At 34.0% G+C, this 18528-nt stretch overlaps 1 protein-coding gene across 1 annotated transcript in view; it reads left to right on the forward strand.

The window, feature by feature from the left end:
* Positions 1–4399: 4399 nt before the first annotated feature.
* The window catches only part of LOC117173818, a 22349-nt gene continuing 8220 nt past the window's right edge, over positions 4400–18528 (forward strand). Inside the window, exon 1 of the mRNA XM_033362462.1 lies at positions 4400–4468. Coding sequence (XP_033218353.1) covers positions 4400–4468 — 69 coding nt within the window. The remainder of the gene's footprint in view (positions 4469–18528) is intronic.

An 18528-nucleotide genomic window follows, 5' to 3' on the forward strand; every position in this document is an offset into this window, starting at 1 on the left:
TAGGTCGTTCCCGCGTGTGTTGGACAACTAGATAGTATGTGAGCTAAATGCTCGGGGTGTGCATGGCACGCCTTGCAGCTATCATCGGGAATGTCTTGGCTCCAAATGTGGCGACGGTATGTTAAGGTGGAAATGACACCGTCTTGGCATGCAAAAATAAAACCCTCTGTGCGAGACTTCAATCCGGGCGATTTAAGGAAAGCAAACGTTAGCTCACAAGACATTGACTGATCCTTCACATTTCTGTGGAAGATACCGTGCATGCTCTTATCTAGGCGCTGTTCACGAAAGTTTTTCTCTTGTGCTTTCTTAATCCGGGCTTTCAGGAGTGAGTACTCGAGATAGATTAGATTTGATGCATTTTGCTCACCCCTAATACTGAAGTCAAGTCCGAGTGTTTCAGTAGTCTCCTCCGCTGCTTTGTACAGAAATGCTCCTTTGCCTACTTCCTCGTGATTCTGACCATTTTAAGAAAAGGGTCTCTTCCATTTTCAACTCTATGTGCTGTACCCAGAATAATCCTGTTGTGAAGACATTCAAGACTCAAATTCCGCGACCCCCTTGACGGTGTGAGATGTACAGTCGCGGAACGGAAGACTTAAGATGCATGCTTTTGTTCATGTGCATAACCTTTCTTGTCCCGTTATCAAGAGATCTGAGCTCGTTCTTCGTCCATGGAACTACTCCAAATGAATAGAGTAGTACCGGGACGGCAAGGATGTTCGTTGCAGATACTTTGTTCCTCGCCGACAGTTCGGAAGACCAAATCTGTCGGATGAGACGTTTGTATCTGCTTCGGAGAGTATCCTTTATAGATGTCACATCCTGAATGCGGCTCTGTGGCACGCCCAGGTATGTATAAGTCTCTCCAGCCCAAAGGTGTCGTATGGCGTTTCTATCAACGAGCTCAGGATCTTCAGGGATGCCATTAAGTTTTCCTCGCTTCAAATGAACCTTGGCGCCAAACAAAAACTATTTCATACGTGCTTTTTGCCTTTACCCTGATTTTCCACTCTCTAAAAATTCCAGACACTCTGTTTATTAATTCCTGCCTTCCCCCTTTTACTATAGCTTTTTTTACCTCGCCTCGATCTCATGTGTCAAATAGCCACTCTCTATGGCCACATCTCTCCCCTCCATACTCTATTGCACATTATCCATGCTCATTCCTTTAATCCTGTTGTGATACATAATAACGTGAAATATGTAGTTTAAAACATTTTAATTTGAATTATGGCATAATAATGCTTATAAACAACTAATAATATATTTACTGTGTGAGTTAATACTTCTAAGCAAAATATGTTTCCCAGGTGCATTACGATACCTAACATACATTACGATACCTAATAGTATATAATATGTATAAAGATTGCTGATAAAACTGAGAACGACACATATATTTCTTTGCAGGCCACGTTTTTCTCAGAGAAAAAGCTTCACCGAGAGATTTTCAGAAAAATCTAAGTGGTTCCGTAGATCACTTGACTAAGGCGTGCACTAGATTTAGGTTTTAGATTATGTGCGTGCAATTGCGTAATTATAATCGTAAATTACGTGTAGTAATCTTATATAAAATAATTATTTTTGTTTTCTAATCAATCGACACTTAACATAATTTTTGTTGTCGAAATTTTGCAAGATAATCTATTTATAAATCGTGTATGGAATGCGTGCAGTGCATATGAACATTTACATATATGCGTCGGAATGCGAAGTAGATCAAGCCACTCTTCACATAAGTGAGGCTTGCTAAATGAAATAGTAACTCTTCCCCGCGCGGAGTTTAAAGGTTTCCTAAGTGGTGCAGTGCTTCCTACTATGTGAACGTGTTCATCATAATATCTTCAAAAGTTGTTTAACTTACCAAAACGAATAGTAGTAAATTTAACCAAATTCACGACGAACAGCTGCGCCTCAATTTAAAATAGTAGGAGCTACATATTTAAAGAGTTCTCGAAAGATATACTTTTTCCGTATATATGGCACTTGGCCTCTAAGTGTCACTTTGCCTCGTGTAAATTGTAGAACCTGGCCAAAAAAGTGCGACTTGGGGTTCTTTTATCACAAATAACTATATTCGCCTAAATTTTATCTATAAATTTTTTTTGGAATCAATTTACGCTGAGATTCCTATTGTTGGTTTGTATCGTAAAAATAACATTAAAAATAAAGAAGTACCATTTACGGCAAAGCGACACAAGTTGCAATGAAATGTTTGAGAAAAAAATTGTTTCTGTTTATAAAATTTGCAATTTATATTAATTATAAAAACACAACAATGAAAATACGTGTGCTGCAATGTGATGCATATTATGAATTCAAGCAACATAAATTGATTAAAGAATATAAATTTTCAGGATAGCTGGGAATAAAATTCAATGCAAAATATGGACTGATTATTATAGTTATCATGATAAATCAAATTTTTACTTTATTTTGCAATGTCTGAATAAGCCATCGCAGGCCGAGGTACAGAAATAAATTTAATATACATTTCATATAATAGTGTAGTACCTTATATAGAAAAACTCACAGTGTGGACCAAATCGAGTGCGAATCACGAGATACGTCATAAGAATGTGTTGGTTGAAGTCGAAGAAGCTTTAAAACCAAAGAGAATTCACAATCACCAAATTACATTTGTCGATGGTTTTATCCCTAATTTTAAAATGTCTGTGCAGAAAAGGGGATGAAGTTAAAAGACTTAGCAAATAGCGCAAGGCAAATATAAAATTAAGAGCAAGTTCCAACAGACGAGCGAGCTAGGCGCGCTGAAACTTGCGAGCGAAGCGAACCGCGCACTACGAGAACGTAAGACATTTGAGACTTTAGGCAATACAGAATTACTATCGAATGATGATAAAGAAAGAGTTTAACATAGGTGTCCAGGGGAACTCGCACCAAAATCTTCCCGAATACCGCAGTGTTTATAATTAAAAAATAAAATAAATTGACATCTGCTCAGAGGGCCGACCCCCTGACAATGGTGGTCGCGGGTATGAACGACCCATACTCCATGCTCACTATAAAGCAGATTGAGCCGCTAAAGCTTGCCTACACAAGGCTGTAGTCTTGACAAGAACTAAAGAAGGTGCATCTCCTAAAGTGGGTGAAGCTGAATTGCTCCAGAACATGGTAAGGGTTATGGCGTAGTTCTCGGGTGAACTGGAAGACCCGTAAGTGGTCCTTCGACGGTTGGAGCTAATTAAACCCTCACTTAAGACAGCGTCCTGGCGAATCGTCACGCACGGCTGATGAACCTTGGGTCGCCTGATCAAAGCCCATTTTTCGGCCTTTAATAGTCAGGAGAAGACGGACGGCCCGAAGCAGCGGCTAGCCAACGAGATTTTTATCCCAGTCAGTGTCAGTTGGGCCCTGAAGTCCTTCAGCCCTCACAAGTCTCCTGATTAGGATCGTATATATCCAGTCATCTTACAGAGGGCTGGTGAGATCATCATAGGGCTGATTGTCAGACTTGCTAGGGCTAGTCTGACGTTAGGTTATATTCCGACGGCATGGAGGCGTGGGAGAGCAGTTTTCATGTCGAAAGCAGGCAGGATCGGATAAACTTCCCCCAAGGACTTTAGTCCCATTAGCCTCACATCTTCCCTACTAAATACAATGGAAAGACTCGTAAACAGATATATCTCCGATAAGTTATTGTCAAGTAGGCCAGTTCACATGCGAGAACACTCCTATAGGGCTGGTCACTCAACTGCGACGGAACTAAGCACAGCCATTACCCTAATCGAAGGACAACGGAAGCAAAAAGGCCCCGCGATTGGAAGCTTTATGGGACTAAAAGGAGCCTTTAACTACTGCTTTATCTGCTCACGAGTCAGGGCCACCACGTCATAGGCTATGTGGACGATATACTGGTTATCGTGCTTGGTAATGTAGCTGGCACTAAGAATAGTAGATTCATGGTTTAAGAAGACTGGACTATTAATCAATCCGAGTAAGCCGAATGCAGTTGTATTCACCAGAAGGTATAAGTGGGGAACCACGGGGAAGTTTAAACTGACTGGAAAACAACTGGAAATTAATGAAAGAGTCAAATATCTGGGAGGCATTCTGGATAAGAAGCTGCCATGGAACGATCACGTGGAAAACAAGTGCAAGAAGCTAGTAGCAACTCCTTGGCACCGTAGGAGAGCGATAGGGAAAAACTGGGGTTTGAAGGCGGAAGTACTCATGTGGATCTACAGAGCAATCCTGCGACCCAGACTAACCTACACGGCAGCGGTCTGGTTGAGCAGGCTCTGGGGACACTAATAGAATTGGAGCCCCTCCATTTCACAATTCAGGCCGTGGCTGCGAAGGTGGCCTGGTGATTAAATGTGGTAAACGATAGCAGTATCTCGACAGTAGTGAGGAGAGGCACAGCAGCCCAATAATGGAGACAACTGGATTAGAGACGACTCCAGGAACAGGAAAAATACAGATACCGGTGTATATCGTAGATGTAAGTTCTACAATCTGAGATTATGGCCATGTTCCGGCGCGCTTACAAGGCAAAGGAGTATGGCAATAAAAGAAACATTCGTATCTGCCTAGACAGCAGGGCTGCTATCATGGTCCTCAATGGAACAGCGATCACGTCGCTACTAGTTTGGGAGTGCTTTGAGGCACTGAATAAGCGAGCGACAGACAACAGAGTCACTATGCTTTGGGCCCCTGGACATAGCGGAATTAAGGGCAATGAGATGTCGGACAGGTTGCAAAACTAGCAGTAAACAAAATTTTTACTGGGCCTCAGCCAGTTGTAGGAATTTCTAGAAGGTTAGTAATTTAAGATATTAACAGTTGGCTGACTAAGGAACAGCAGAATAAGTGGGGTTTGGTCTCTGACTGTAGGCATGCTAAAACACTTTTGCGCTCAAAGCTAAACTTTCACCGAGCTAAGGAATTACTCAAGCTCGGAAGGAACGAAATCAAAGTCCTAACAGAAATGTTTATAGGATACGGAAACCTCTGATACCACGGACATAAGATAGGGCTTAAAAAGTCCCATCTGTCATCTGTGTGGAAAGGATAATGAGACTTCTACTTATATTCTTTGTCACTGCCCTGCGATTGCGGGGAAACGTGTAATACTCACAAGCAGTTGCTGCATCCATGAATCTTAAATATTAGCCAACAGCGTAGCAGCGGTCCTTTCCCTGTAGAGAGGGTTGTAGGGTCACGCTTAAGACTTATAAGGGCACGCAACGGGATTTCCTAAGCGTCAGGGCATGTTACGGTCTCAACCCAGAACAATAATAATTTTCATAGTATGCAAAAACGGGCATATGTGGGCAGCTCTATTATAAAGTATGGATAAAAATGAACACAATGGAATTTTAAAATTATTGATAAATATGGAAACTCTGCGTTTCTGTTGAAGCGATGCAGGAAGTTAATCAATGTACTAATTAGTTGCTAGCATTAGTGATGTATAACTTCATGAAAATTTTTGTATTATTTAGCTAGAATTTTGATCATTTATGGAAAAAATATTCTGATTACAATGGCCTGATTATTTTGTACAAATTCGAATTCTGACCCACGGTGCAGCCAGCAGTTGAAGTTTCACTGAAAGAGATGAATTTTTGATAAAATAGTTTAATGGTCGACCAAATAATGCCAATTTTTAATTGAAAGAAATGAATTCTGAACCAAAACTATAATAGCAGACTTTTCGATTAAACATAATGAATAATCAGCCAAAACTATTTGGATTTTCTTATTAAATTCTATAAGAATTTAGTTCCAATTTAGGCAAGAAAGGGAAGAGAAGAATGAGTTTCTGAAATACAGAGACAATCAAAAGAATTACTTTTCACAAGTAGAAAAGAGTGAGTAGGGGGAAGAATGTGAATTCTGCCTTTTGTTTATAAAGATCTCTATTACAGTAGCTTCACTGAGAATTCAATTTCAGTAGGATTTGGTCTCAAAGCAGTTTTGGGCTTGCTTAAAATGGATGAAAGAGAATCTAAGGCAATAATTGTTTTCACTTCAGATAAAACTCCAAATTGTATCAAAGTCACGTACGACTTTAATAACGTATTTGCCCCCATTTCACTCTGCGGCCAAGCAAAGCGAGATGAAGGCACGGGAGAATTTTTCAAGATAGTCATTGATTTTTCATCCTGAGTGAGGATACAGCTGACGGAAATTAAAACCTGGAATTTGAAATTTTTCAATACAAAATTATTTTTTTAAATTTTCGCTTAAAGATTCATTAGGTGAAAAATGAAGACACTTTTTCAAATTAATAAATATTTTTTAAAAATTCTATTATAATATAACAATACTTAAAAATTGTATATCTCAAATGGAAAATGTATTGAATATGTGTTAAATTATCTTCCGATTTCATATGTGAAAAATGAGTCAAAATAGTAATAAAATAAGAATAATATCTTAAAAAGATTTTCTAGATTTTATTTATTTAATAACCTCACAGATTATAGTAATAGCCCATCTAAAATTAAATTTTGATCAAAGGATTCCAAGCTACAATATATCCTTAAATACTGAGGACCAATTTTGTTACACTAATCTAATTCAAACATTAAAATATAAAATTATTACTACAAAATGTTTGTATTTTGTAGTACCTATTATCTGAATTAATGGAAAATAATCGTTGTATTTAAAAGAAAAGACAAATTTCCAACGAAAAACACAAACATAATCTCAAGTTGTTCAAAATAGTAAATTCAATTTTTTAATTCAAATGATCTTTGTTTGGTATAAGCTATTCAAGATGGAAAATACTAAAATATTCTGTTTTTTTGTTTAAATATTGTGAATATTTCTGAAAATTATTTGCTCTTTATCAACAAAATAACGTTTAAACGAAAAATACTATCATAACGAACCATTGTTTAAAATTGTACAAACTCTTTGAAAAAAGAGATTATAATTTAAAATTATACAAAAATTTTACATTTACTTTAAAATCTAATGACTGAAACCAATTAAAATCAAGCAGTTTCTGCACTTGAAGTTGCAGAATCTCTCGGAGACGAAAGATGTTGTTTTTCATAGCAAATTAGATAATACGTATTTTTTATGATTTGAAAAAAATGGTTTACAATGTTATGCGTATTTGACTGTTGCGCTTTGTTAAAAAAACATTTTTTCATTAAATTTCTTTATATCTTGACTTACTTGACATTTTTATCGTTTCTTTCCTGATTTCAATAGCATTTACTATCTTCTTTCTAAATCCACCGGGAAATTCTATATAAAGGTTCATAATAACCCAATGGAGAGGAAGGGGGGTTTGTAAAATTAGTTAAAGTCGATTTTCTCACAAAAGCTGCACGTACATTTTTTTCCAATTTTCTTTTGAATTTATACTGGTATAATGAATATATCTTGTGAATCTTATGTCGGCTAAAAACTGTTATGGCCAGGACTATGATTTCACAAAATTGAATTTCCTGTTTTTTCTCGTAAACAACAACAGATTTAAACAATTGCAAATTAAAAAAAGTGATATAAAAAATATTTTTTGCCCTCTTGCATTGGCACGGACTTTTCAAAAATATTTTAAAAAAAAGGTGGCGTTTTCCAATATTGTGTATTACACGCTGTTTTTTGAAACAACCATTATAGTGTAAATGCGCCATTATTATTCCTGCACATTCTGCCAGATTAAAATATTTTGCATAGCATTTAGAAGCAAGGAGTTCCTCTCTTTAAAGTTATGGTGGTTAAAAAAAGGTTCAGAAAATCAATTTATTTTATTTTATATAATTATTCGGTTGCACAATATAATTAATATAAGCATTATGGATCTTCTTTGAAATCTTATAATTGACGAATAAAAAATGTTAATTTCCGACAAGAAGCACTATCATATTCCGAAATTGTTCAAGCTTGTAATTTTATTTATTTAATAAAAAATAAACAAATAAAATAAAAAATGGCATGTGCAAGGCGCCAAAGTAACTTAAGCTTCTTGAAAAATTTCAAATATCCTTAAAAATCTAATAATTTTATTTTGAAAATACCAGTAATTCCAGGCGAAAACATAACATGATATAGCAGAAAATTGTTTTTATTTGCAAATTTTCTTCAAAATTTATTTAATTTTCTTAAAAATGACCGACTCATTAGGAAAAACGTTAATACAACCTGAAACTATTTAAAAATTTCAAATAATGTTCGATCTGTATTGATTTTTGTTTTTAAAGATAAGTTTTTGATGAGGAACCCTAAAGAAAGCTAAAATTGTTATCAAGTCATGGCCTTTACGATCCATTGATTTTCGTTTAAAAACTCATCTTCCGGTAAGAAACGTTAGAAAATTCGAAATTTTTTATTTAAAATATCCATTTCCGGTGTTACACGCTAATATAATATCAAATTCTTGAAAATGGAAAATCTTGATGATAATTTTTGTTCAAAATGCTAATTTCTATTGAAGGAACTTAATATGGCCTAACATTTCTAGGAATTTTAAGTTTTTTTTTTCTAAATTTAATGATTCCACATTAAAATTATTTTTGTTTTATACTAGGTTCCAACGAAAGGCGCTAACGCTAAACATGTATAATATTTTCCATACTTTATTACATAATTCGAAACTTTTAATTGAGCCGCGTAAGCGTATTTAAAAAGTACAAGTTTCTCAATTCGCAAAGGTTTTTTTTAACAATTTTTTTATTGAGGATATTCTGGGTGTACCTCAAATTAAAAAATTAATTCATATTTAGCTTGATTTATGAAATTAATAAAAATAGAATTATGGATTATTGCGACACATTTTTGAAGTGAAAAATAAGTGTAAATAATAAAATAATAGGTAAAGTCTTTAATTCTTTTTAAAATGTATCCATTTGCATAGTTATCTTCTTTGTTTCGCTCTATGCAAGAGTTCTTGCTTTCATTTAAATTTAATTTACAAAAGTTCATTTTATTTCACGAAAGGTAGTTTAAAATTTTGTTTATCACATTCTGAGCAAACATTATCTTGCCAATTTCTCAATTAAAAAAATGGCTGACTTATAAGAATTGCACACATTATTGCCAAATAAAATAATTTAAAAAAAAAAACCTTGTAAATTTCCTTTCAAGGAATATAATGAGTTTTTGTAAATTAAAACTGAATGGCAATGGTGATATTTGCCTAAGTGAATGAAAAGAGTCTGATGCGCGCGCAACTTGGAAATTATTATTTTTAATGTAAAAAATCTGTAAAGCGCTTAGAAAACTGATCATATAAATGTTGCACCCGTATCAGACCTAAATTAATTCCGAAGTTCATGCCCTCATGACATAAAATATCCCAAAACTCGAACCTTGAAATCGGATTTTTTTTAATTTATAGAGGTAGAAAGAAAAATAAAAAAGTATTATTTCTCGAAAATAGCTGAACTGATTTTAATAAACAAAAAGTATGTGTTAATAAAACTTATAAGACATTTTATTTTTTTGAAGAATATCTTCAAGGGTTATACTCGCTCAGGCCGACAGATTCTGAATCTTTTAATTAAAAATAACTAATTTAATAATCGTAAAAATTTCATTCGTCAATTTTAATCTCATTTCTGAGTCGAAAAAGATTCGAACAGCTCAGCCAAGGCAAGGCTTGTCTCGCGACAAGTAAGAGTCCTCTTAGCCAATACAAGACTCTAAATGAGACAAGTAAACGCCGTCTTACCTATCATGACCATAAAATTAAGACAAGGGCCTATGTCTTGCCTCAGTTTTCAAATACAACCAGACATCGATGTCGTGGAGACGAACTCAAGACATAACCATGTCAAACTGAAGTCGAAGCATTTTTACCCGGGTAAAAGGGATTATTCGTATTTCTAATTTTCGAAGTGTAAAATATAGAATCTGAAATAACTTCAAGTAATGAAACCAAGCAGGTATTAAATAAAATTGATTGCAATATATTTAAAATATATTTTGACAAATTTTTTTAGATAATACATATAAGTTTCAATTAATCAGCTTTTGTATTCCAGTTATACTCATATTTTTATTACTCACCTAATCTCTATATGAACTTTGGTAGTTGCAAATTGCCATCGTTTATACATAAAGTAGCCTTTTTCAGTGTTTGCGTTCGCTTGAAAACGGCGTATTTACCCGATTTTCTCTTTTTATTAGTAATTTTTCCGGCACGTTTAACTAAACCTGGATTATCGGTATGCAATTTCGAATGGGGCGTAAGCAATGCTTTGGAACGAGAGATCGAGGTAGAAACGGCATTTTGACAAGTTTACTGCCTTTATAACACGATGCAAATACGGGAAAAGCGCATTTGCACGCACGTACGCCAGGTCGGCCAGGGCGTGTGATAAAGAGAGGAACGGATGAGATGCCACGCCGAAACTAAAGTGAGAGAAGAGGGTACCAATGTAATTATACTGTATGAGGCATACTAATCCTCATATAATACGGAGGGTTTGGCCTAATGCCAACCGCCAAACCATAGCGCGGTATGTTGCCTGCCAACTATTCTCCACACTTTATACCACACATCCGGTGTGCGAATGGAATCCGCACACTGTGTCATGTCTGCCACACTATCTTGACTTGGATGCTAGGGCAGTCCTTATTTAATTTTTTTGGAAATATTTTGCTTCCACTCGCAAGGACGAATCTAGGAGGGGAGGCATTTGTCCTACTCCTGAGATCTAGAACACCAAAGAAGTTTTAAAATTTGCAGATTAGGTACTCTTTGACTGATTTGAGCCCCTTTATAATCAGACTTTCTTTTTTTTGTTGAAATTTTGAACCATTTAATCTTCTTTATCAGGGTTCATGAGTTTTAAGTCTCTGTGACGATATCCTATCTAATGCGATTTTTCACAACTACATTTCTTCGTGAAATTATTTAGGGATCATTAAAAAGTACCGTCAGACATTTTGAGGGAGAAGCGTATTGTCAAATTTCACTGTTTATTACTAGATAGCAAATTGCTTTACTCCTAAACTACTCTTTCCGAATTTTCAACTTAAAGAGATGAACTTAGAAAAAACGTAATTGTTGATGTATTGACTGACGCAAATTTTAAATCAGAAACAGTTAAAATGAAGCAAAGCACAATTATTTTCAACAAAATACTTTAATTCTCGAAAAAGATAGATCTTTTAGTCAATTAAGGAGAAAAGTTGTATCCAAAATCTAGAAGTTGCAAGTCAAAGAAGTCAAACCGTTTCGCAAAATTTGCCCCATGCTAATATCATGGGGAACTTCTAGGTGCCTGGGGAATTGGTAAATGTTAATCGATAAATTAGGGTGGTCCAGAATTCCAGACTTTCCATTTTGTGTTTTTGTATTTTTTTAAATGCAAAAATTAAGAGGTTTAGAATTTATATAATGAGTGAAGCTAGCTACTTGTTATAAACGTGCGCAAAATAAGTGATTTTTAAAGAGTGTAAAACTGGCAGCAAATGCTGCAATCGCAAGAGTAGCGATCGCCTATCCTAAGTGGAATGAAAGCTTCTAATATGTCCTTTTAGGGTTTAATTTTTCTAGCAACCTTCTTCCCTATTGCTCTACACACCCCCCACACACTTACTAGGCGAAGGGAGGGGAACCTACAGTTTAAGATGGGTTTCGAACCGCCAAGAGCAACACCTTCAATTACTTAGAGAAAACCTTTTTCTCTGGAGGTACCGGTCCCACGACTCTCCGGAGTCACCTAACCTATAAGTGTCATTCACAGAGCGCGCACAGCTAGAACGAATGAGTGCAGGTCCGGCATAATTCGAGAATTTCATACATCTAATTTTCCGCGTGAAATGTTAGCATTTCAAATTTTTTCATTTTTTTTTGGTATTAAAACATTTTTGAAATGACGTAAATTATTTAAGGTCTAAGGCGATCCTGTCCAGGACCACCATATGGGGCTCATTATGGAAGTCATCTCAATTAAAAGGGTTGCCATATTCGGACAATAATAGGTCCTGATGGGGGCAACCGTAATAAAGGTAATCTGTTGGGGCCCCTAACAAAGCCCCAATATTATAATGACTATCAGGGCAATTTCTACACGGGGAGTCTGTTTATTTAAATTAATGTTAATATTATTAATATTGTTATTTATTATTTGTTCTTTCTAAGAAGTCAAAGAAAGACTGAATATTTCAGAAAAAACTCGCAACTTTTAAACATTAACATAGAAAAAGATAGTTATAAACATTATACATAATTTTTGTAAGAAAATATATTTGTTGAATTTCATTAATGATTGCGTTGATCAAAATGAAAAGTGGATAAAAAATAAAAACTTTCAGGAAAAACAGCAACCATTTACCAATACTACTGGAGAACGTGGTTATAAACAATAATAATTTTTTTGAACAATTATTTTTAGTTAATTTCAATAATAATTACCTCACTCCAAGAGAAAAATAGATGAAAATGTAAGTGCGATAAAACAAAAAAATTCTAGCAATATTTAAAGAAAATGTTATTAAAATTGATAATGGATTATCCAAAAAGTTTGTTTGCTGACTAACATTAATTATGTTTTTAGGACCATATAAGGTGAACTTATGGAAGTGATATTTAAAAAGTAATTTTTGTTTCGTATTCTATCGCTAATCGTAAAGATAAATGTTGAGCTTGAGCTCCATTCACCTAATATTAACGACCTTAAATAAAGTTTACAAGTCTTTTTTGTTATAGAAAGAACGTTTTTTTACTTCATCGGGCTTACGGAACCCACAGATATATTTTTTTTTTTAAACAGAAATTTTTGGAGCCACCCGACCGTAGTATTCTTCTTGTCATTATTTCGATAATAACCCGTTAATTGTTCTTTAGAAAAATATTATACATTTTTTAGTATAAATAAAATAATAATTATAATATTGAACAAGGCTTTTTTCAACAACCGCAACTTCGTTTAATTTTTAGAAAGTGTAAAATTAATGAATTGTCGTAACTATTAACTAGGTCATGCTGAAGTGGATACTTGTAACTTTAACTATGCAGTACGTATCACGTAAGCATCACGTTTATATGCAATTCGTAAACTGGATTTCGTTGTTTCCAATTACGTTCACTTTTAAAGTGATTATGCGATCGTACTTGATTCCAGTAGATGTCAGTTTTAGTTAACGAAGTTATAATTCTTCGGTTAGAATCTGAATAAATGGTTAAAATGCATTATGGAAATCAGCTTTAATCTCTGTATTTAAATCAACTTTGTCAGACAACATAAAAACATACTGAAGCGCAACATTTTTCATTATTTTTTTAGAATAAATATCGGAAATACAATTACAAATTCATTTTATAATGAAATTGTTCAGAGTCGATATTTGTACAAATTGTGAAATAAAACCTCTCATTTTATCAATTAGCAACTTCCATTTACCGCGCTCAATGTGTAGATTATGTGCAACGAGCTTTATTTGAAAATTGCAGGGGATAACACAGACCACTGGGTAGTGTCTCGTTTAGCATTTTATGTTATGGTGCATTATTTGGCAATATGTCTTGATTTGTAAATGAGGAAACACAAACGAAAAATAATTTCATTATCAACAAATTTCATCAAATATTATCTGTGGCTTCCCAAACTAATTGTCTTATTCCCTAGAATTTGCATCTCTTTATTCTATATTATTACTTATTTTTTTAACTACGATTTTTCCGTTTCTTATTTTCCATTATATGTACTGCTATACTGCTCAATTCGCGTTGAAAACAATATTCTTCAATTTATATTTTATTTCTGACTTTACTTCACTTTGTCTCTCATCCTGAATATTTTCTTTCGTTAGCTTCTCTTACCCTCCCTATGCTTCGCTTATGATTTCCCTTTCTGTAAAACCTCCTGCTAACTTTTGAACCTTATTAATTTTCTATTACTTTTCTTCAATATTTATTTTTGCTTGTGCCCGTAAACGAGTCACTCACGATATAAATATTCCCAACTCTTTTTAAGTTATCCGTTCATCTGCAATCTCATTAACTATAGATAATTTTATTAAATTTTCCTTTCTGTTAGAGGTGTGTTAGACTACCAAAGATATTTTGGTTGGACTGATTTATAGTCTTGTTTTAACTGACTGGACTAATAACATGTCTTGCCTTTGTTGGTTCGATTGACCTATAGTCTTGTCTTAATAATCTGGAATACAAAATATCTTTGGTAGCCCAGAATGTCTTTTGCCTTGATTATTTTGAAAAATCTTCACATTGCACGGGTAGTCCCATTACATTGCCTTTAGTTGGCTGGACTGGATTTTCCTTTGATAATTGGACTTATCTGCAGTCTTGTATTCATTGACTGAACTGTCTTCCATTTTTAATATTTCGAACAGTATTTACATTTCCACGACTGCACCATGATTTCACCTATTATTACCAGGACAGCGCCATTTTGTTGCTCTTATTAACTAGACTGATCTTGCCAGTGTTTCTAGTAATGTCAGTGATTGGGTTAAAAGCAATCACAGGGTTCGAATCCAGCCCTTTGACCTTGCCGCCGGAGGGGGGGGGGGGCTATTTTTTCGTCCGAGTCGAGCGCTGGCGGTACAGTCTTCAACAAGATGCAAGGTTTGCACTGCGAAATCTACATAGTACCCCTTATCGCGATACATTAGGAAGAGAAAGATAGGCACTAGGAAAAAAAAGAAAGGAGACACAGTGAACGGAGTTTTATTTGAAACTGAAACAATTTCATATTATAAATTCCTTATTGGGGATAGAAATACTTAATTGCTTCTAAAATGATGAGAAACAATTGAACCGCTGGCGACCAAAAGTGGACACGGCCAGATTCAGCATCAGAAGTATTGTCCTGAGTTTTAATTTTAAAAATCTTTCTAATTTCAATTTTAAAGACTGGTACTTGTAGAGAATTTCAAGGTGCATCTTTTTTTCTCTTGCAAAAATTAATAGGTTTTGTAGTTTTTTAGATAATTGGTAAAAAGTGGATTTTTTGAAAACGAAAAATTCCAATCTTTTTTCACTTCAATTCGCGCTAATTAAGCCAATTTTCATCATTTCCTGATTTCCCAAATACAAAGTACGTGTTTAAGTCTTCTGAAACTATCTAAGAAAGAAAAACGAGAATATTGTAATAAAAAAAAAAGTTATTAATTTTTTTAGGCAATGCAAAAATCATGAATTTTAACCTTTAAGCGCTTCGCTTAGCGAACGAATTTTAAGCTACGGAAAGCTTTCAGTGAGAAAGTTGTTCATTAAGGTTCAAAGAAGTTTTCTGGAAAGTTTTAGATCAATTGGATTAATAGTTCAAAAATTATGAATGTTTTAAAATCCAAGCGGTAATCTTGACGCTGCCCAAAAACGTGCCTGGGCGGCTACGTACGCGCTGCAGCGAACGACGTGAAGGCCAAGTCAATCTTACCAAAAGAAATGCACAACAGTGACTTTTTTTGTCATCTTCTATGAAATTCTACAAATAAAGCATAGAATCAGCGAAGTGATTGTTTCTTATAATAGTTGGAAAAGCATTTTTTTTGAGATTATTGAGATTTTTGAGAATATTAATTAAAAAGGAAAAGATATTAAAATGAAACATGGTAGAAAAAGAACTAGAATTATGACTTTTTTTATTCTTGATTTTTTAAATAATTCTTTTACCGAACTATATATAATATGTAGATAGTCTAAAGTAATTATTTTAAATTTTTAATGACGAAGTTAACAGCATTATTTGTTATTTCTTTAGGGAATAGAATACATTACAAAGTCTAAAACTGAAAAAGACGGTATTGCTAAAGATTTTCTAATCCCAGAGAAATCTTTCAAACCTATTAAATCCTGCTGTGGAGAGAAATGTTAACAAAAATTTTCAAATTTGCAACATGAAAAAGTACATACCAATTTTTGGAATCTCGAGAACTATAATGAACAAAATGTGTTTCTCAGAGGATTGTTAAAATGCAAGGATCCTATCCAACCGGATGCAGGTGAAAAACTAGGACGGTTAATTCATGGGATATATATATTTCCTACTGACGAAGAAAATGTTCCGATTTGTAAGAAATTTTTTTATGCTTCTCTATGTTTGGGCAAAAGAAGAGTTGAAAATGTTCAAAACAAGATTTTAAATAAGCAGCCTTTAAAAAATTTGGCAGGTGGAGTACGCGAAAGTTGTCTTAAATTAATAGAAAATTAAAAAAAAAATGATTGAAGAGCATTGCGAATCAATTCCACATCACAGTTCAAATTACAAACGAAATTCTACCAACCTAAAATATTTTGATAATCCTTCATTAAATCTTGTAGAACTTTACAAATTATTCGGAAAATATTATAAACAAAAAAACGGGGGCTAAATAGACAATAAGTCAAACCGTTTATTTTAAGTATTTTAACCGAAATGTTGGCTTCAGTTTTAAATTACCTAGAACTGACGTGTGCCATACTTGCTACAAAAACGAGACAAATGGATAGGTAAACGAAGAAGTAATTAATCACAAAAAAAATGCTGACATTTATTTGAAGTTAAAAAAGAACATACTCTCTGAAAATAATAATCTATGCTGTGAATTCGATTTTGCACAGAATTTGTCACTACCAAAAATACTCGTGTCCGCGCAGTTTTACCTACGTTTAGCATGGCTTTTTCTATTAACGTACATATACATACTGCGAACCAGAGTTACATGTTCCCTATTCTTGAGGGAATTGTAAAGAAAGGTGCTAACTCTGTTTTTAGTTTTATCAACTACGCGGTATTAAAAAAATTTTCTAAAGACTAGTTGAACAGCATAACATTATTTTCAGACTCATGTCCGGGACAAAATAAAAACTACACAGTGTTTCATTTTTTGTTCTTTTTTTGTTCATTTATTTGCAAAGCGAGAATAAATATGTGTTTCCAGTTCGAGGCCATTCCTATTGCCAGTGCGATAGGAATTTTGGCACATATTCGCAAAAGCTGCAAAAATTAGAACGAATTGAAACTGAAGCTGAATATGTAGAAATGATTCGCCATGCTCGTTCACCTTCATTCACAATGGTCGAGAAGTGTGAAGATCTTCTGCGGGATTTTGAAAAATGTTTCAAAGGCAAAATACGAAAGCCAAAAAATTTCAAAATCAGCAAAGCGTTCGTTTTGCATGTTTTTCCTGATGGAAGAGTGGATGTTTTTGACAAATATGAGTTACAAAATCCAACCACTTTTTTCTTTAAACATACGCTTAAACTAGAAAATATTTCGAAAAGTCCTCCGCCCCGAATTGGATTAAAAGCTGCCAAAATAAGAGATGTAAAAAATCTCTTCCAGTATTTAAGCGCTAAAGAAAAAGAATTTTTCGAATCATATTTTTTAAAAGTACAAACTCAGAATCCAGATGCCGAAGAAACTGAAGAGAGTGACGAAAATGACTAAAAGTAGTTTCTAATAAAATATTGTTTGATTAATTTATTCTTGTTCAATAATATGCATAATATTATATGTTAAATGTTTAATAAATAAATTATTTTAATGATAATATCTGGTGTTACTGTTGTGCATTTGTTTTGGTAAGATTGACTTAATATTCACGTCGTTCGCTGCAGCGCGTACGTAGCCGGCCAGGCACGTTCTTGGGCAGCGTCAAGATTACTGCTTGGATTTTAAAACATTCATAATTTTTGAACTATTAACCCAATTGATCTAAAACTTTCCAGAAAACTTCTTTGAACCTTAATGAACAACTTTCTCACTGAAAGATTTCCGTAGCTTAAAATTCGTCAGCTAAACGGGGCGCTTGAAGGTTAAAATTCATGAGTTTTGCATTGCCTCAAAAAAAATTAATAACTTTTTTATTTATTACAATATTTTCGTTTTTCTTTCTTAGATAGTTTCAGAAGACTTAAACACGTACTTTGTATTTGGGAAATCAGGAAATGATAAAAATTGGCTAAATTAACGCGAGTTGTAGTGAAAAAAGATTGGAATTTTTCGTTTTCAAAAAATCCACTTTTTACCAATTACCTCAAAAACTACAAAACCTATAAATTTTGCAAGAGGAAAGAAAGATGCCCCTTGAAATTCTCTACAAGTATCAGTCTTTAAAATTGAAATTAGAAAGATTTTTAAAATTGACACTCAGGACAATATTTTTCAGGCTGAATCCGGCCATGTCCCCATTTGGTCACCAGCGGTTCAATTCTTCGTTGGAGGAGTATGTGCTTCTTCAAAAATATTTAATCAGGTAATGTTCAGTATTCTCGACTGATATTTTCCCGAGGTCCCTACGCAGATCCCGTTTGATCTTGGACTAGTGTGACTCAATATTTTGAGAGTGAATATTCTTGCCCTTGGGATTGACGAAATTCGGTTTAAAAATATTTCTCGTGATGAGTCTCTAATATGGTTGTTTTATAAATTTATATAAAATAATTTTTAAATGGATAATTGAAAACTAAACTGAGAAGTCTTTTATTATTTTTATTATTAAAAAATTATTCTTAAAAATTATATAGGGTTAAAACTAGTATTTTACCAGGTGTATACATATGAAACCGGTATTTTTTCAAGAAAAAAACACATTTATTTCAAGAGAATGATAACAAATATTTTATTCAAAGTATGCGCC

The sequence above is a fragment of the Belonocnema kinseyi genome, chromosome 5, assembly GCF_010883055.1.
Source record: "Belonocnema kinseyi isolate 2016_QV_RU_SX_M_011 chromosome 5, B_treatae_v1, whole genome shotgun sequence".
Classification (NCBI taxonomy): Eukaryota; Metazoa; Arthropoda; class Insecta; order Hymenoptera; family Cynipidae; genus Belonocnema; species Belonocnema kinseyi.